The sequence below is a fragment of the Pseudorca crassidens genome, chromosome 5 (genome assembly GCF_039906515.1).
Source record: "Pseudorca crassidens isolate mPseCra1 chromosome 5, mPseCra1.hap1, whole genome shotgun sequence".
NCBI lineage: Eukaryota > Metazoa > Chordata > Mammalia > Artiodactyla > Delphinidae > Pseudorca > Pseudorca crassidens.
Genome location: NC_090300.1, coordinates 11,494,550 through 11,515,476, shown reverse-complemented (window position 1 = coordinate 11,515,476; position 20,927 = coordinate 11,494,550). Strand labels below are relative to the sequence as shown.

Sequence of the window (20,927 nt, the reverse complement as noted above, 5' to 3'; positions counted from 1 at the left end):
TACCTGCTCAGTGGTCTACCACCCGGGACCCTGACTCCAAATTCTCACTGTGAGCCACTCTTCTCTATAGCCTTTGAAGAATGTCTGTCAGGATGGGCAAGAGTTTTCTGTGGTAACAAGCAAGCTCAAATTCTCGAAGGTTTGTGCCTCCCTCATACTAAGTGCTTGTGAATCAGCTGTGAGCTCTGAGCCCTGTAGTCACTCGGAATCCCAGGCTGATAGAGGCCCCATCTTGTCACGTGCTTCTGTGATCATCAAGGCAGGGAGAAGAAAATGTGAGGAACTGCATACAAGCTCTCAAAACTTTGCCCAGAAATGTTTCAGGATACTCCTGCTCTCACAATTTTAGCCAAAGCAAGTCACAGAGACATGCTTAATTTCTTCAGGTGGTGGGAAATATAATCATACCAGGAGGTCGAAAGCCAGAAAGATTTGGCAAATAGCACTAAAGACTATCACAAATATAAAGGATATTCTTTTCCTCAAATATGAAAACGAATATGAAAGTCCTAATTAAAATGTAAAATGTTATGCAACTATAAAAGCTCTCATTATTTGATCTAAAATTTTTCTGTCTAATGAGGATATATGTGTTGGATTTCACACTGGGGCAAACACTAATTATATGAACACTTTTTTTTAACGTCTTTATTGGAGTATAAGTGCTTTACAATGGTGTGTTAGTTTCTGCTGTATAACAAAGTGAATCAGTTATACATATACATATGTTCCCATATCTCTTCCCTCTTGCGTCTCCCTCCCACCCTCCCTATTCCACCCCTCTAGGTGGTCACAAAACACGGAGCTGATCTTCCTGTGCTATGCGGATGCTTCCCACTAGGTATCTATTTTACATTTGGTACTGTATATAAGTCCATGCCACTCTCACTTCATCCCAGCTTACCCTTCCCCCTCCCCGTGTCCTCAAGCCCATTCTCTACGTCTGCATCTTTATTCCTGTCCTGCCCCTAGGTTCATCAGAAACTTTTCTTTTTTTTTAGATGCCATATATATATGTGTTGGCATACGATATTTGTTTTTCTCTTTCTGTCTTACTTCACTCTATATGACACACTCTAGGTCCATCCACCTCACTACAAATAACTCAATTTCATTTCTTTTTATGGCTGAGTAATACTCCATTGTATACATGTGCCACATCTTCTTTATCCATTCATCTGTCGATGGACACTTAGGTTGCTTCCACGTCCTGGCTATTGTAAATAGAGCTGAAATGAACATTGTGGTATATGATTCTTTTTGAATTATGGTTTTCTCAGCATATATGCCCAGTAGTAGGATTACTGGGTCGTATGGTAGTTCTATTTTTAGTTTTTTAAGGAACCTCCATACTGTTCTACATAGTGGTTATATCAGTTTACATTCCCACCAACAGTGCAAGAGGGTTCCCTTTTCTCCACAACCTCTCCAGCATTGACTGTTTGTAGATTTTTTGATGATGGCCATTCTGACTGATGTGAGGTGATACCTCATTGTAGTTTTGATTTGCATTTCTCTAATGATTAGTGATATTGAACATTCTTTCATGTGTTTGCTGGCAATCTGTATATCTTCTTTGGAGAAATGTCTATTTAGGTTTTCTGCCCATTTTTGGATAGGGTTGTTTGTTTTTTTGATATTGAGCTGCTTGTAAATTTTGGAGGCTAAATCTTTGTCAGTTCCTTCATTTGCTAATATTTTCTCCCATTCTGAGGGTTGTCTCTTGGTCTTGTTTATGGTTTCCTTTGCTGTGCAAAAGCTTTTAAGTTTCATTAGGTCCCATTTGTGTATTTTTGTTTTTATTTCCATTTCTTTAGGAGGTGGGTAAAAAGGATCTAGCTGTGATATATATCCTAGAGTGCTCTGCCTATGTTTTCCTCTAAGAGTTTGACAGTGTCTGGCCTTACATTTAGGTCTTTAATCCATTTTGAGTTTATTTTTGTGTATGGTGTTAGAGGGTGTTCTAATTTCATTCTTTTATATGTAGCTGTCCAGTTTTCCCAGCACCACTTATTGAAGAGGCTGTCCTTTCTCCACTGCACATTCCTGCCTCCTTTATCAAAAATAAGGTGACCATATGTGTGTGGGTTTATCGCTGGGCTTTCAATCATGTTCCATTGATCTCTATTTCTGTTTTTGTGCCAGTACCATATTGTCTTGATTACTGTAGCTTTGTAGTGTAGTCTGAAGTCCAGGAGCCTGATTCCTCCAGCTCCATTTTTCTTTCTCAAGATTGCTTCAGCTATTCAGGGTCTTTTGTGCTTCCATACAAATTGTGAAATTTTTTGTTCTAGTTCTATGAAAAATGCCATTGGTAATTTGATAGGGATTGCATTGAATCTGTAGATTGCTTTGGGTAGTATAGTCATTTTCACACTGTTGATCCTTCCAATCCAAGAACATGGTGTATCTCTCCATCTGTTTCTATCATCTTTAATTTCTTTCATCAGTGTCTTATAGTTTTCTGCATACAGGTCTTTTGTCTCCTTAGGTATTTTTTTTCCTAGGTATTTTATTCTTTTCGTTGCAATGGTAAATGGGAGTGTTTCCTTAAATTCTCTTTCAGATTTTTCATCATTAGTGTATAGGAATGCCAGAGATTTCTGTGCATTAATTTTGTATCCTGCTACTTTACCAAATTCATTGCTTAGCTCTAGTAGATTTCTGATGGTATCTTTAGGATTCTCTCTGTATCATATCATGTCATCTGCAAACAGTGACAGCTTTACTTCTTTTCCAATTTGGATTTCTTTTATTTCTTTTTCTTCTCTGATTGCTGTGGCTAAAACTTCCAAAACAATGTTGAATAATAGTGGTGCGAGTGGACAGCCTTGTTTTGTTCCTGATCTTAGTGAAAATGGTTTCAGTTTTTTACCACTGAGAACGATGTTGGCTGTGGGTTTGTCATATATGGCCTGTATTATGTTGAGGTAAGTTCCCTCTATGCCTGCTTTCTGGACGTTTTTAATCATAAATGGGTGTTGAATTTTGTTGAAAGCTTTCTCTGCATCTATTGAGATGATCATATGGGTTTTCTCCTTCAATTTCTTAATATGGTGTATCACATTGATTGATTTGCATATATTGAAGAATCCTTGCATTCCTGGGGTAAACCCCACTTGATCATGGTGTATGATCCTTTTAACGTGCTGTTGGATTCTGTTTGCTAGTATTTTGTTGAGGATTTTTGCATCTATGTCGATTAGTGATATTGGCCTGTACTTTTCTTTCTTTGTGACATCTTTGTCTGGTTTTGGTATCAGGGTTATGGTAGCCTCCTAGAATGAGTTTGAGAGTGTTCCTCCCTCTGTTATATTTTGTATGAGTTTGAGAAGTATAGATGTTAGCTCTTCTCTAAATGTTCAATAGAATTCACCTGTGAAGCCATCTGGTCCTGAGCTTTTTTTTGTTGGAAAATTTTTAATCACAGTCTCAATTTCAGTGCTTGTGATTGATCTGTTTATATGTTCTATTTCTTCCTGGTTCCGTCTCAGAACGTTGTGCTTTTCTAAGAATTTGTCCATTTCTTCCAGGTTGTCCAGTTTATTGGTATATAGTTGCTTTCAGTAATCTCTCATGATCCTTTGTATTTCTGCAGTGACAGTTGTTACTTCTCCTTTTTCATTTCTAATTCTATTGATTTGTGTGTTCTCCCGTTTTTTCTTGATGAGTCTGGCTAATGGTTTATCAATTTTGTTTATCTTCTCAAAGAACCAGCTTTTAGTTTTATGGCTCTTTGCTATTGTTTCCTTCATTTCTTTTTTATTTATTTCTGATCTGATCTTTATGATTTCTTTCCCTCTGCTAACTTTGGGGGTTTTTTGTTCATCTTTCTCTAATTAGTTTAGCTGTAAGGTTAGGTTGTTTATTTGAGATGTTTCTTGTTTCCTGAGGTAGGATTGTATTGCTATAAACTTCCCTCTTAGAACTGCTTTTGCTGCATCCCATAGGTTTTGTGTTGTCGTGTTTTCATTGTCATTTGTCTCTAGGTATTTTTTTATTTCCCTTTGATTTCTTCAGTGATCTCTGGTTATTAAGTAGTGTACTGTTTAGCCTCCATGTGTTTTTATTTTTTACAGATTTTTCCCTGTAATTTATATCTAGCCTCATAGCGTTGTGGTTGGAAAAGATACTTGATATGATTTCAATTTTCTTAAATTTACCAAGGCTTGATTTGTGACCCAGGATATGATCTATCCTGCAGAATGTTCCATGAGCACTTGAGAAGAAATTGTATTCTGTTGTTTTTGGATGGAATGTCCTATAAATATCATTTAAGTCCATCTTGTTTAATGTGTCATTTAAAGCTTGTGTTTCCTTACTTATTTTCACATTGGACAATCTGTCCATTGCTGAAATTGGAGTGCTAAAGTCACCTACAATGATTGTGTTACTGTCACTTTCCCTTTTTATGTCTGTTAGCATTTGCCTTATGTATTGAGGTGCTCTGATGTTGGATGCATAGATATTTACAATTGCTATATCTTCTTAGATTGATCCCTTGATCATTAGGTAGTGTCCTTCTTTGTCTCTTGTAATAGTCTTTATTTTAAAGTCTATCTTGTCTGATATGAGAATTGCTACTGCAACTTTCCTTTGATTTCCACTTTCATAGAATATCTTTTTCCATCCCCTCACTTTCAGTCTGTATGTGTCCCTAGGTTTGAAGTGGGTATCTTGTAGACATATATATATGGCTCATGTTTTTGGATCCATTCAGCCAGTCTATGTGTTTTGGTTGGAGCATTTACTCCATTTGCATTTAAGGTAATTATCGATATGTATGTTCCTATTACCATTTTTGTAATTTGGGGGGGGGGGTTGTTATTATAGGTCTTTTCCTTCTCTTGTGTTTCCTGCCTAGAGAAGTTCCTTTAGCATTTGTTGTAAAGCTGGTTTGGTGGTGCTGAATTCTCTTATCTTTTGCTTTTGTGTAAAAGTTTTAATTTCTCCGTTGAATCTGAATGAGATCCTTGCTGGGTAGAGTAATCTTCGTTGTAGGTTTTTCCCTTTCATCCCTTTAAATATGGCCTGCCACTCCCTTCTGGCTTGCAGAGTTTCTGCTGAAAGATCTGCTGTTAACCTTAGGGGGATTCCCTTGTATGTTATTTGTTGTTTTTCCCTTGATGCTTTTAATATTTTTTCTTTGTATTTAATTTTTGATAGTTTGATTAATATGTGTCTTGGTGTGTTTCTCCTTGGATTTATCCTGTATGGAACTCTCTGCACTTCCTGGACTTGATTGACTCTTTCCTTTCCCATATTAGGGAAGTTTTCAACTATAATCTCTTCAAATATTTTCTTAGTCCCTTTCTTTTTCTCTTCTTCTTCTGGGACCCCTATAATTAGAATGTTGGTGTGTTTAATGTTGTCCGAGAGCTCTCTGAGACTGTCCTCAATTCTTTTCATTCTTTTTTCTTTATTCTGCTCTGCAGTAATTCCACTATTTTATCTTCCAAATCACTTCTCCATTCTTCTGCCTCAGTTATTCTGCTATTGATTCCTTCTAAAGAATTTTTAATTTCATTTATTGTGCTGTTCATCATTGTTTATTTGCTCTTTAGTTCTTCTAGTTCCTTGTTAAGTGTTTCTTTTATTTTCTCCATTCTATTTCCAAGATTTTGGATCATCTTTAGTGTCATTACTCTGAATTCTTTTTCAGTTAGACTGCCTATTTCCTCTTCATTTGTTTGGTCTGGTAAGTTTTTACCTTTCTCCTTCATCAGCTGTGTGTTTCTCTGTCTTCTCATTTTGCTTAACTTACTGTGTTTGGGGTTTCCTTTTGGCAGGCTGCAGGTTTGTAGTTCCCGTTCTTTTTGGTGTCTGCCCCCAGAGGCTAAGGTTGGTTCAGCAGGTTGTGTAGGCTTCCTTTTGGAGGGGACTAGTGCCTGTGTTCTGGTGCATGAGGCTGGATCTTGTTTTTCTGGTGGGCAGGACTGCATCTGGTGGTGTGTTTTGGGGTGTCTGTGACCTTATTATGATTTTAGGCAGCCTCTCCGCTAATGGATGGGCTTTGTTCCTGTCTTGCTAGTTGGTTGGCATAGGATGTCCAGCACTGTAGCTTGCTGGTCATTGAGTGGAGCTGGGTCTTAGCGTTGAGATGGAGATCTCTGGGAGAGAGGAGGAAGACGCCTATTTGAGGAAAGTAGGAAGGATGCGTCAAACTAAGACAGCGCTGGCAAAAGGCAGAGGGCTCACCATTGCCAGAAGCATTCAAGGCCTTGTTGACCGCATCCTTATGAAGCATGACATGGATGGGGTTCTTCCATTCAAAGAGAAGTTGGGATGGAAGGACTTTTTTTCTGGGCTGTTCCATCTGATGTTGACGTTGAGGGTCAAAACTGATGTACGAGTCCACCATGACCCTGGTACAAAACAGAAATCAGTGATGGTATCGACCACGCCCAACCCACCTGGTTGCATTCTTTCAGCCTTACCTTTTCTTCCGCAGGCAATTGCTCTTAACTGCTGCTTCTCCCTCTGTCTGCTGCCCTTTCATTTCCATAAACTTCTCATTTAAGGTAAGCAGGAGGGACAAATGCTGACAAGATGAGCAAGGATCAGGTGGTATGAAAATCTCATCCACTAATCCTAGCAATCAATTACAGCCATTCTTAGGATTTTGAGTCCCTCAAGCCCCTTCATTAATCAACCCCCAGTTATTCATTCTGCCCACACGTGCAACTCACATTTGCTGTGGCATCATACTGTGTTCAGAGGAGTGTCTCACAAGCAATGGAAAAAGACTGGGTATCTTTAGAATATTAGTCGGCAGCTGGTTTAGTTAAATCTCTCTCCACCCTCGCTGTACTATATTGATTAAATTGTAAAGAAATGGCTAAATGAAGATATTATTTGTATTTGGTGCATATGCTCTCATGCACACCATTCTATTTTAATTTACTTTTTAACACGTAAGTCAATATTATTTTAAAATTATTTCCCATCTGGCGTGCATGCTAATAAAGAAATCTACTAATTTGTGCCATATCAAATTTAACCTTTTTTTTTTTTTTTGTACTTTCTAATCACAGAGTTCTCAAGGAAATCAAACTGGAAAAACTGGTTTTAATCTTCTTGCCTTTTAGTTCTCATACATAACCATTTAGTGAGAGACAGAAATGAAACACTTGTTTTTGGAGGTCTTAACCATGTGAGAACAAAACACGTACAGTTCTCTCTCTATTATTTGTCTTTATTTTCATCATGCTTGTGTAAAACCTAAATACAGCAAGGTAAACTGATTATCCTGCAAAATAACTCAGCGTGATCTGAATCATAAAAGAATTCAATTATAGTCTGCCTCATTTTGGTGGGGTATATTATGATCAATTTTTTGAAATTCTGTAAATCACATGTATGTATGTATATATGGTAATTCTCTATTACCCTGTTTGTTTATTCATTTCACATGATACCAGCACCGTGTGCCACAAGAGACTGCTTGTGCATACACACATACGTGAGGCATTAACATTTCTAAGTGCTAAATTCGTATGACTCAATTCATTATAGTTTTGGAAATATTTTTCCTGATTCAAACTGTGTGTATGTGTGCTTATAGACAGTTGTGCACGTTGATAGTAAATGGAATTAACAAGAAAAGTTAAATATAAAAATTTCTATATTAATGAATTTTCATGTATCTTTCAACATAAAGTTGAAAAACATTATACTTTCTAGATATCTCGGAATGAAAACCATACTGCTGCCTTTTAGGAAGGTTAGGGTTAGGGTCTGGAGGAGACCACATTCTTACTGCAACATTTGAATGAGTCGCTGAGTTAATTCACTGAAGGTGTAAAACTTTATGGGAAGTGAGACAACTACAGGGGAAAGAGCAGCTGGACCCAGTATAGTTGGTGAATCTCCTCTTCACCCCCGTGGTTCTTTTATGAGGAACACCAGATCTGGGAGGCTCTTTTTTCCCTCGTCACAATCTAATTTTATTCTGTGTTTCCCTCACTCTGAAAGAACGTGTGCTCCCCATTTCTGCCCTTCCGTTAAGGGAACATTTACAGTGCCACCACATCTTTATCAGTGGAGAGAACACAGAGTGATTTCTCAGTTCTCCCTGGACAGATGCTTAATCCTCATATTCCCAGAATCAAAGACAGTTCATTCCCCCACATTCAATTCTGTGACCCAGATTTTACCTGGGCGCTGCCAATGCTGAAATGAATCTAAGGGCTAAAATCGGAAATACATCTCTCTGCACTGACCTATTGGTATTGCCCCTAAAATATATTTGAACGTGCAGTAAATCTTTAAGATAATGGAAAGAAAATGGAATTGCCTGCAAAAGATGTCCTGTTTCTCTCTTGCTTACTATCTTTATGGCTTTAAACAATTTCCTTAAATCTCCTGAGTCATTAGTAAAATGTCAGTGATAGTACACCTGAGAGAGTTGGCATGGGAACAACACAAGCTAATAAACATGAAAATATGTTTTGTAAATCACAGTACAACAGAACTATGTCTATTATTATGTGTATGACAAAAGTAGGTTTTTTAAAAAAAAATCAGCTATCTAAAAATAATTATGTAGTAACCCAAATGGGAAAAGAACTTGAAAAAGAATAGCTACATGCATATGTATAACTGAATCACTTTGCCCTATCCCTGAAACTAACACAACATTGTTAATCAACTATACTCCAATATAGAATAAAAGGTTTTTTAAAATAAATAAATAAATAAAAATAATACATTGTAAATCGACTATACTTCAATAAAATTTTTAAAAGAGTTAAAAAATAAATAAAAATAATACTCATCACTCACTCAAACCTACAGTCCTTATATGATACCATAGTCCTAGAAATCTTAGAATATAATACATATCTAGGTTTTCTCCCTGAAAATAAACCTGAAAGTACTCAAGTACTTCAAAAATATATTTGTATCCATAAATTTAAAAGATAGATTTTATTCTTTTGCTGTTAACATTCTTTGTGTTTAAAAGTCTTACCATTACTTCTTTTTAAACGTAAAAATAAACACATCTTCTTTTCATCCAATTAACTCAATTGAGTAACAGATTATTTTTTAAAAAGCTTTCTAAACTAATATTTTGTAATGACTCATCCAAGAAAATATCTTTTCTGTTCAGAAGTCTGCACCTCTATTTTATTCTTTAGTCAACCACATAGCTTTAAAAATGTTTACTGTATCAGTCAACCAAAGACCAATCGATCACTTCTTCCATTCCTCCATTCAGGAGAGCACCCCAGGTATGTGGATGGTGGCAGTGGGTTTTCTGTAAAATCTGTGGTAGAACCTGGTGATCAGTTAGTAAATACACAAAGGCATTTATTCCTTCAATTTGATAATGAACTACTTATCGACTGCTTTATTTCAACAGGTGCTGGTCTAAGCTGTTAAATTGCTCGGCTAATGCACAAATACATGAGTCTAGAAAGTTAAAGAGAAAGAATGAAAAGGTCACCTGCTACCCCAACAACTTCACAACATTCCCCTGAGCTCCCAGCCCCCTTTGGTGGCCATACTTCAGGGATGCATTGGTACTTTTTGCCATGATAGCACTTTTACTCTGCAGTGGAAATCACCTTGGGATTGTGTTCATCCTTTGTGAGTGGCTTATCAACTAGCTTCATCCTTTCATATTCTCAGTATTAACAATGGAAGTTTGTTGTTGTTGTTTTTGTTTTTGTTTTGTTTTGTTTTGTTTTGCGGTACACGGGCCTCTCACTGTCGTGGCCTCTCCCGTTGCGGAGCACAGGTTCCGGACGCGCAGGCTCAGCGGCCATGGCTCACGCGCCCAGCCGCTCCGCGGCATGTGGGATCTTCCCGGACCAGGGCATGAACCCGTGTCCCCTGCATCGGCAGGTGGACTCTCAACCACTGCGCCACCAGGGAAGCCCACAATGGAAGTATTTTAATATTTTTATTTTTTGACAAAAATGACTTCTAATAATGCCATCTTAATAAGTTAGATCATTCACAATAGTCTAGAACAATTAATGTTTTCTTTTTGAGTCACCTAGAACTTGCTTCCAGATCTGAGATATGACTGGTCTCTGTTGAGGCACCAAAACCCAAAGCACAGAATTGGAATTTAAGAGACTTGAATCCATGTCTTGCTCTTTTCACTAACTAACTGAGGGGTTTAGTTCATCATGTGTGACCCTGGGCAGATCACTTGACGTCTTTTCTGCCTCAGTTTTCTCATCTGTAAAAGGGACTAATAAAAATACTTACCGCTTAGCATTGTTGTAAGGAGTCAATGAGATTATGATTATAAAGGTCGTAGAACAGCACTGTGTTCATATTAAGAACATATGTGTTATCTATAATAACGTAATAGTAATCTGTTTTGTCAGAATTCCTGTATTATCTCATCTCACAGGCTATAATGAGAACCAGATGACTTACTAAATGTTGTATTAGTTTTTTTATTGCTGCATAGCCAATTACCGCAAACACATCAGCTTAAAACAATACCCGTTTATTATCTCATAGTTTCTATAGGTCAGAAGTCCAGATCTACCTTAGCTGAAGTCTCTCCTCAGGGCCTCAGAAAGTTGAAATCAAGGTGTCAGCTTGTGGTCCATTCTGGAGCCCAGGATTCTCTTCCTATCTCATGTGGCTGTTGAGCAAATTTCTTTATGGTTGTGGGACTAAGGTCTCCGTTTCTCACGAGATGTCAGTGAGGGGTCATTCTCAGCAATTAGAGGCTGCCCGCCGTTCCCGGCCGTGTGGCCCTCCCCATAATACACAGTTGTTGCTTCCAGGCCAGGAAGAGCATGCCTCACTGCTTTCCAATCCCTTAACACCAGATGGAGAAAGGTCGGCTTTAAAGGGCTCACCTGATGAGGGCAGGCCACGCAGATCATCTCTCTTTACCCCTATGATGTAATGTGATCACATCTTCATATCTCATCATGCTCAGGGAATCCACCCTTACCCAAGGGGAAGAGATCAGAGGAGAGTGAGGGTGGTGGCAGGGAATTGGGGGTGGGGGGCATCTTAGAATTCTCCTTCAAATGTGATGTGAAGTGAAAAGTAAACATGATCTACAAATGTGTAAAGTGCACATTATTGTAATCTTTATTATTATTATCATTACAATCATGATACCAACAAGTTCTTAACCTCACATGACACAGTTCCACGTACTTGCAATGGTTTACATTAGCTGTAAAGAGTACTCCAATTCATTTAAAAATTATGTAACTCAGAGCTTAGCATTCGTTTCCTAGCTCCTTGAATTCCTATTCTCTTTGGGGTACTTACTTCCCAAATTCCTTCCTTTGATCTTTGTCACTGAATCATGACACTCCCGAAGACCAAAGTCCCACCGACAAATATGTTTCTGTTGGGGTTGCCAGTGCAGAAAATGAGCAGCCTTCAACACACTTACGTGTATGCACCAATCCCAAAATTCCCCATAACTTGGTCATACTCAACTGTAAAACAAATTAAAGAAAATATAACCCTTTCCAGTGCTTTAATGATATTTAACCCAAGAACTATGTGACAGACTCTGAGAAGTTTATTCATAGGCGGCAGGATTGAACTCTAGATGGTCCACATGTCTATGGCTTTGTCCTTTGACCAGCCCTCACAAGGATGTCATATATTGTTAAAAGTTTGATAAATAGGTAGTAAAATATAATATAAATATAAAATAAATACAAATATAAAATAAACATAAAATAAAAATATATTAAAAGGATGATGTAAAGAATGGTTGAAAATGATTATATCTTCCATTTAAATGGAATGGGGAGTTTAACCTAGAAATCCAAAGAAGAAACTTCTGATATTTTGTGAATACAAACACCTTCAGGGCAAGGATCAGTTTCATAAACATACGGAGATTAGTAAAACTTTTGTACATGGAATAGAGTACTACTGGATAAAAAATAAATTAAAAGAACATGGACTGCAAATTATACTTGTGTTCAGAGTCGTCTCTGCCACTGTTGGCAAGATGATCGTGGATGAGTTACTTTTCCCACTGAGACTTAGTTTCTGCCTCTGCTAATACTGCCTACTATGTACTGTCTGCTATGTTACCATCGTCGTCTACGGTAGAAGACATTCTGAGTAAGTGAAACAATCTAAGCTAAGTTCTTAGGACAATGTCTGGTACACAGTGAGCATTCAGTAAGTGTTGCCTATTGTTGTTATTATTATTTATTTTAATTATGTTAACATGTGGCCCAAAGTCTGGAATGTATTACTGCTCAGAAAATACTACTTTCTTCACCTTTCTCCAATACTTGTTTGTTGAGTTGAGCTGGATCTGTCAAGAAGAGTATTTTGGGTATTGTCAATCTAAAGTACGTTAAGAGGTTACCGTTAGTCTAATTTAATATAGTTTTCTTCCTCGCTTCCTTCCCCCCCGCCCACCTGCCTGTCTTCCTTCCATCTTCTCTTCTTACCTTGTCTTTCCTTCTTTCCTTCTCTCTCTCTTTCTCCTAAATGCTCTTACTCTATCCTTTTTTTCTCAAGCAGATATTATTTTAAATTTTCGAACAACCTATGTCAGCAAGTCTGGCCAAGTTATCTTTGAAGCAAGATCAATTTGCATCCACTATGTCACAACCTGGTTCATCATTGATTTAATTGCTGCCCTGCCTTTTGACCTCCTGTATGCTTTCAACGTCACAGTGGTGAGTAAAGAGCTCCCTTCCACATGACCTTGAAGGTTGCTTTTACCCCTGTGCTTATTTTTCACATGTTCAGGTTTTAAATGTTTGTCGCAATTTGTATGTCCAGGATTTTGTGCCCTTTTTAATAAAGAGGCCAATGTCACCAATGATATGCAGGCCAGATTCTCCAATTAAAGGAGTTACTTCCTTTTTGAAATTTGTATTACCCATTTCTAATCATTTAAATACCTAGAACCAGGATATTAAAAGCTTGAATTTATCATCAAATTGACTCACTAAACAAATCCTTTGATAAGGAAACCATCTGCAGGAATTGAAGCATTACTTTATGTTACTGAGCCAGATATTTCCCTCAAGAATTTGGTGGAGAGTTTGAAAATTTCTTCTACTTTTATGACTTTTACTCGCTACCTTTTGAATATTTCATTATTCAATGGCAAAACAAACAGAAGACCTATCAAGATAGAAAGATAGGTTGAAATTAAAATAGAATTCAACTACTTCTTAGAAGTCCCTGTAAAAATGTTGGATTGAGCAAAAATCTAAATGATAAAATGACCAACATAAACCAAGCATCCTCTTGAATTTTTATTGGTATTTGTAACTTCTCCTCTTTCTTCATCTAAAGCTTTTATTCTCAGATTTCTTACAGGAAAGAAAGTATGCCCTCTTGTAGTCATAGCTATTTTTACTATTTAATGATTGACACTCTTAAAAGCATTAAGTGTTCCCTTATAAATAGAGAGACTTTTAGGAAGGTATAAGAGAATTTTTGGACGAGTAATACAATTTGCTGCCAGAGTAACCAATTTTAGTAGGCAAAAATTTACTAGACGTTAGTTCAAATTAAACATATTTCCTACTCAGTTGACAAACCTCTCCCCATAGAAATTATATTCTCTATCAAGAATTTAATAGCATAGTTTTCAATATTAAACAAAGTGATCAATGTTTCAAATACAATCATTACTGACTTCAGAACGGAGACTGAACTAAACTCCTGACTACATAGTACAGATTTGTGCATTTGTTGCATTTGTTAATTGCCTGTATAATAGTATTTTTCTTTTTCTTTCAATTTTTTTTAAGTTGGGAAGTTGAGAGTGTCAACATTGTTAAGAGGTTTATAACTCAGCTGAAGGGAAAGCTCTGGGGAAAATCTAGTATATAATATCAATCAGTGCTAAAGTGGATTGTTATCCAAGCTTTTTAAAGTGCTTTTTAAGATTGAATTTGACTAGATAAGTATACTATAATGAAAGTGTAATGACTTAAAACAAGGCTTTTGCAAGACTGCCAAAAAATATCCTGAAGAAGTAGATAATTCATAAAATGATAAGAAAAATTTTCCAAATTATCCTGGAGAATTGTTAAATAAATGGTGTTTCATAGACTGCTGTAAATTAACTTGCTCTGCTACTAAATACTAATAATCATTTTTTATATTCCATTTCTCTTTGGGCACTGAACAAATAGGATAATTTTAAACATATATATATCATGTACTATAAAGTCTATAAAATAAAAAATAAGTAAAATGTTTAGATATGATTAAAATTTCCATTGCCTAAAATTAACACGAGTAAATAATTTTGAAAAAGTCTAATTCTCATAATTTGATGAATTTTAAATACTTGTACATTTTCACTGTGCTTCTGCTACCCTTCTTCGTTCTCACTTGTGAAATACAGCACAAATCCTTTATAAAGATTTGAAGTTATAGATCAACATCTATATCAGAAAGAAAGAAAAAGAGGAAGGAAGTAAGGAATCTCTCTCTATTATCAGTGATAATTTTTCTGCTTTTCACAAGGGTGAGCTTATGATCATTTAACAATTGGCATGGGCTTCCCTTGTGGCGCAGTGGTTGATAATCTGCCTGCCAATGCAGGGGACACGGGTTCGAGCCCTGGTCTGGGAAGATCCCACATGCCGCGGAGCAACTGGGCCCGTGAGCCACAACAACTGAGCCTGCGCATCTGGAGCTTGTGTTCCTCAACGAGAGGCCGCGATAGTGAGAGACCCGCACACCGTGATGAAGTGTGGCCCCCGCTCGCCGCAACTAGAGAAAGCCCTCGCACAGAAACGAAGACCCAACACAGCCAAAAATAAATAAATTAATAAAAAAAAAAACAATTGGCATATAAATTTGTTATTCCTCCCAATATATTAGTCAGTATGAAATATTCGATTTGAATAGAAAAGCTTGTTCAAAATATTACATTTACTTCCCAGGAAAGCATAAGTTATAAGGAAAAGTTCATAAGTTATGCTACTGTTATACTACACAGACTTACAAAAAGAAGAGCAGGAACAAACAAATAAAATAACAAAGGGGCTGATTTTCCAGGTCTAAAGTGGGTCCAGTTAGTGCATCTCCATAGATGACATTCTAAAATGCATGGCAACCATCAAAATGTACTGCATGCTTTAGCTTTGGCTCTGCCCACAATTGCTGATGGCAAATGTTTTACATGCAGCTCACACATTTACTTATTAAAACTTACTGTGTATAAGTCACGATGAAAGGCACGACAAGAGGTAAAATTGTGAATGAGACAAAGAAAGTAAAATTGTGAATGAGACAAAGAATGAGAGTAAAAAGGCAAAAGTATGAATCCAAGTTTTATCACTTACCATCTGAGTGGCTTCTTGGGAAAGTTAATATCAGAATAGGCCTAAAATCGTAAAAATTCCTGCAGGGTTTCTGAGTAGCCTACAAAGGAAACTTTTCTATAAAATACCTTGCCAAGTGTCTAATACCTAGAAGGACCTCAGTACAGTAATTAACTTTTTTCTTTCTCCTTTTTCTTCCCTAGTGGATAGCCAGGAGGTGGTTATGTCCACTTGGTAATACGGGAAACTGCAGTTTGATAGAGGTTTTTGATGAATGCATCATTCACTGTCTTGCACCTGTCTACAAGGTGCTTATAATTCTTATCAATGACAAATTCAGAGCAGCATCCCAAGAGTAAGAAGTTCCTTTCTCTTTTTCAGATGATATATTTCCATCGAAATCAAATATGCCTCTTTCTTCTATCATTCATCAAGAGCCAAAATTCACATTTTATAGCTGGAGCTTTTGGACTCAGATAGGAATAAATACAAATTTTTTTAAGTGACAGCGAAATCACCAGGGCTGGCTCATCCTGGACTCCCAGGCTCATGTCCCTTATTTTTGTAAATGACTATTGTTCTCATGTAAGGGCAGCCTCACATTCTTCCCTCAAACATCCCCTTTCTGGCCAGAGAAAATGGGGAGCTTGCCTGCATCAGTACTCTATATTCAGATGGTGTGTTAGTCTACTCAGGCAGCTATAAGAAAATATCATAAACTGGATGGCTTCAACAACGGGAATTTATTTCTCACTCTCCTGATGGCTGGGAAGTCCAAGATCAAGCTTTCAGCCAATTTGATTCTTGGTGAAGGCTCTCTTCCTGGCTTGTAGACGGCTGTCTTCTTTCCACGTCCTCACGTGGCCCTCATACAGTGAGGGGAGGGAGCGAGAGATTGGGGTGGGTGGCAAACAAGAGAGAGGGTGCTGTGGTCTATTCTTATAGAGGCATTAATCCCATCTTGAGGACCCCACCCTCATGACCCCATCTAAACCAAATTACTTCCCAAAGACCCCATCTCAAATACCGTCACACTGGGGGTTAGGGCTTCAACATATGAAATTTGCAGGAACACAATTCAGTCCATAGCAGATGGTATCCTCCATTTGAGAGTTCTGCTCCAGGATTCACTTTACTTACAAAATTGTTATCTATCAAATTCACCTACCTATAAAATAAATTTCACCCCTAGTAATTCCTCTAAACCACAAAGTAGAAACTGCATCTGACTTACAATCAGCTGGAGAAATGATAGATGAGAACATGAGTATGAAGGAGAAGAAAGTAAAACTCTACCCAGAAGACCCACAAAAAGGAATAAAAGACCACAGCTACCTGGCAACTTCCTCAACTGACCTTATGATTTTTTTTTTTTGCCACAACACACCTTGCAGGATCTTAGTTGCCTGACCAGGGATCGAACCCAGGCCCGCTGCCGTGGAAGCGTGGAGTCCTAACCACTGGACCGCCAGGGAATTCCCATCCTTATGATGTTTTTATATTTCAGTATAGAATAATTCACAAGATTACAGTGGAAGACACTTTTATTGAATATCTATTGTTATAGTGAGCCTGGAGTGTTTTGCATTTTCACATAATAGCTTATCCATTCACTCATTTAACACAAATTTACTGAGCACTTCCTATGTGTCAGGCACTGCTCTAGGTACATTTTTCTTGGAGATAAGGGAAGATGGCTGGAGGAGGGAGAAATTAGAAGTCAGTTGACTCCCGATAATTATAAAGGCAGACTCTCAAAAGATGCTGACCTTGTTTATGATTCTGCCTGTAAAGGAAAAATTATGCTTAGGTATAGTCATACAAACCACTTCCTTACCCTCTATTTATGGTTCACCCCCCAAATTAGAATAGGTCAAGGAACTTGTCAGATTCTATTTGCATATGAGTTAATGTTTTATTTAACTTTTCTTTTCTCTTGGAAGGTATTAAAAAGAGTGTATATTAGTGCAACACATGTGTTGTAATAGTGACATTGACCTTTCTGGTGAACACCAATGGTGCACATTTTTCAGTTGAGCCCTAAAGTCAAGAAACTAACTCCTTCACTACAAGTCTGTTGTTCTAGTTCATACAGAGGCAGCATCTAAAAGGTTTTTCCAAAATTTTGTTCCATTTGATTTTGGTTCCCTAAGCATGTTTGTTTAACAGAAAGCGCAGAATGTATGTGCTCCAGGCAAATGTTTTCTTTATCTATTGATAATGTTAGAAGGACGATAGCAAAGCACATGAAGCAGGAGGTGCTACTGGTATTTGTGAGCAGATCGTACTCAAGTTTCTAGGTCTCACTATTTAAAAATAAGAAACCTAAGTTACTTTTGCTACCACTTTACAGGGTTTTACTTCAGTCTATACAAAGTTTTGTTATAACGCAGCTCCCTTACATGGAGAAGGGGAAGTGGAATTGAAAGAAATTAAAAGAAAAGGGTGGAGACATCTATTCAATCCCGATCCCATAATGTGTTTCAGTTGTATATCAGAATATATAAAATTATCTTCAGTCATATAGGTAGAGAAAAAAAGATACATCTTAATTAAGGAAGATAATTATTCACTCAAAGAAATTAAATTGCCTTATCATCTTTTATCTTATCAATTTCTGATATAACATATCAGGAAACGACATAGAAATGGTCATAAAATGGTCACAGTGTTGGAATCCCGATTACGCTTAATTTCAAGAACTTCCCAGAGTGGCTGTAGATGAAGTGACTGTTGTGGATGTAATGACTCCGTGAGCCAAGCTGTGCGTTTTTTCCCACGTAGGTGTCTCTCGTGCATCTCCTGAAGACCGTCCGGCTACTGCGTCTTCTGCGTCTCCTGCAGAAGTTGGACCGTTATTCCCAACACAGCACAATCGTCCTGACTCTGCTCATGTCCATGTTTGCCCTTCTTGCACACTGGATGGCATGTATCTGGTATGTCATTGGAAAAATGGAGATGGAAGACAACAGCCTTCTGAAGTGGGAAGTTGGTAAGGGCTTACATTTGTCGCATTTTCCATTTTTAAGTGAAAAAGAGGATTGTCTAGAATTTGGAGGAGGTGAAAGATGAGGCTATAAATATATGTCTTCTGACTGTTGATTTGTCTCATCGTTTTTGGGGGTGTGTGGAGAGGGTCCATGGTACAAATGATTTCTTTTAAGAAAGTTTTCTGGAACAACCTTGCATTTTTTTCAAAGAGAATTGGGTTAAGTTCTCAATGGGTGAACTTTTAAAAGTGCCCAGCACGTCTGTAGAAGTGTTTAGATAAGTAATGTGTGATCTTATCTTAGCATATCCAATGGAGGGCTAGTAACAATAAATCATGGGGAACTGGCCAGTCATTGCAATATTTTTAAATCATAAGAAAATGATCACTTGTATTTGAGGTGGCAAGTGAATAATAAAAAGGATATCTCTACTATTTTCTCCTAAAAAAAGAGAGACAGCACTATCATACTGACTTCCACATTTAGTATACTTTGAGAACTTGTGATGATACAGAAGAAAGGATATTTACAAATATAATTTGTAAAGTTTCGTGTCCACATAATCCATGGGAATTTAAGGGAGTTGTTTCAAGTGTTACATAATTCTGCATAAATGAATCTGAAATGTTCTGCACATGAACACATTTTTAAACTTATATCAACCACAAGAACTTTCTAAAAAAATGAAAATTCTGAAGGCTATAACCCTCTATCCTAAAATATCTGCGTTCTCACAGTCTTTCTTTTTAGAGAATTGTCATAGTACCTTATGTAGGGTATTTTTTCTTCTTAATCTGACATTTAATCAGAGAATATGTTTCCTGGTTAGCTAGAAAATCCTTCACTTATCTTCTCCTCCGAAAATCAATCTTGGACTTTTGAAAGAAGCTCAGACCTTTGCCCAGGGATAAAGCCATAGAGATTCTCAAGAGAAAAAATGCTCTAACTTCTTATATCAGCACTTTAATGGCAGAGTGCATTTGGAACATCCCTGGGTGGACTCTTACTAAATGCCACTCTCTCACCATAGGGCATGTACAAAGCCTTAAAGGACATCTTTGGAGAATGAGCTGGGGACCTTAAGAAAGTGGGTTCAAGGGAGTGAGTCTCCTGTCTACGTTCTTAAAAATTCTCCTACACATCTCAATTTTGTCCTTGAGGTACACAAAGAAACTAATGCATCCTGAATTGTTTTATCTTCCTTATCAAAGCACTTTTTCTATGCATTGCTGTAGACCTCCATTCTCAGGAACAAAGTAAAGAGAGAAATAAGACTGTAGAATGAGAGCACAAATATCCTGCATAAAGAGAACATGAGGGGTGTGTGTGTGTGTGTGTGTGTGTGTGTGTGTGTGTGTGTGTGTGTGTGTGAGAGAGAGAGAGAGAGAGAGAGAGAGAGAGAAGGAGATGGGGAAAGAGAAGATTTGATTAAAAGGAGGATCAAAGTCTGGATTATACTTGGATGAAAACATTTTCTGTCCTTCAGTATCGTTTCCCTCTTTATAACTTTGTCCTCTGGCTTCCTCATCACAGACCCTAGCATGGTCCTAATGCTTTTCAGTGAATTACAGCATGAAGTCTCCTCCCTTTGTTGTGAATCCATGTTAAAGTTCTGATTTGTGGCCATCAGCCACCTGATTCCTTTTCGGACCTGACCTCATTTCCTTCAGGCCCCAGACCTATACACACATATTAATTTGTAAGGCTTGTCTAGTCTGAGAGTCTCCAGATGGGGAGATTCAGCTTATGCACGCTGTCAAATTTAGTTAGAGGAGGAAAGCTTTGTGTTTCATTTCCAACATACCAGTCCTGCTGCAAACTAGCTGATGTTTTTCTTCCCACAAATAGGCAGAGGTATTTGTTTTCCAAGAAAAAAGAAGCCAACCCCCTGAACTTCATCGGCATTGCCCCCTATCACGCCTACTCTTTGTCCTGGTGATATAAGCCAGTGTCATGTATGGGAGCTTGTAAGCTGGAAGTTATCTCACAAAGAGAGCTAACTATTGGCAAAATAAAATGATGGGAAGAACATTGGGCTGGGGAGTGGTGGATCTCTCCTTTCATCATGGCTCCAACACCTGCCAACTGTGAGATTTGCAGTCATTTTGTTCACCTGTCTGGGCCTCAGTTTCCTCATCTGCAACATGAGAAAACTCACTATGTAACTTGAAAGGCTCTTTCAGAATCCATGATTTATGACTTTAATGGAAGAACAAACCCAGTTTTGTGAGTTTAATATTGTGTATCAATTTTCTATTATAGCTCAGTGCCCATGTTAACCAGCAGAAGCAATCAATCATCCAATGTCAACAAATTTAACAAATTTGAGGAACGTGACAGGAAGGACATCCTATGATCATAGCATGTCAAGGAATTGATATGGTTTACTCAGTTATGATAAAAAATAACAGAACATTTATCTTTAGAGGATTAGATTTCCTGTCCAAACACCTCCAGGGATATGGTCAGGAAGGTAGCATGCTAATTATGTTTGTCAATATTGGGTTTTTAAGCTTGGCTACAAGGACTTTCCCTTCCCCTAAAATTACTTGGATCATTTGTTCGTTTGGAACATTCTCCAGCTGAGATTTGGACACAAATTAAATAATTATGACCTTCCCTACCTAATTTTGTAATGAAGCAGCTGAGAGTCTGGACTAATTTAGTTTTTACTATGTAA

General features: G+C 37.6%; 1 protein-coding gene across 1 annotated transcript in view; it reads left to right on the top strand.

Moving 5' to 3' along the window:
* KCNH8 (potassium voltage-gated channel subfamily H member 8) overlaps nt 1-20,927 on the top strand; it is a 387,731-nt gene that overhangs the window by 245,105 nt on the left and 121,699 nt on the right. Inside the window, exons 6-7 of the mRNA XM_067737194.1 lie at nt 12,484-12,641; nt 18,042-18,249. Coding sequence (XP_067593295.1) covers nt 12,484-12,641; nt 18,042-18,249 — 366 coding nt within the window. The remainder of the gene's footprint in view (nt 1-12,483; nt 12,642-18,041; nt 18,250-20,927) is intronic.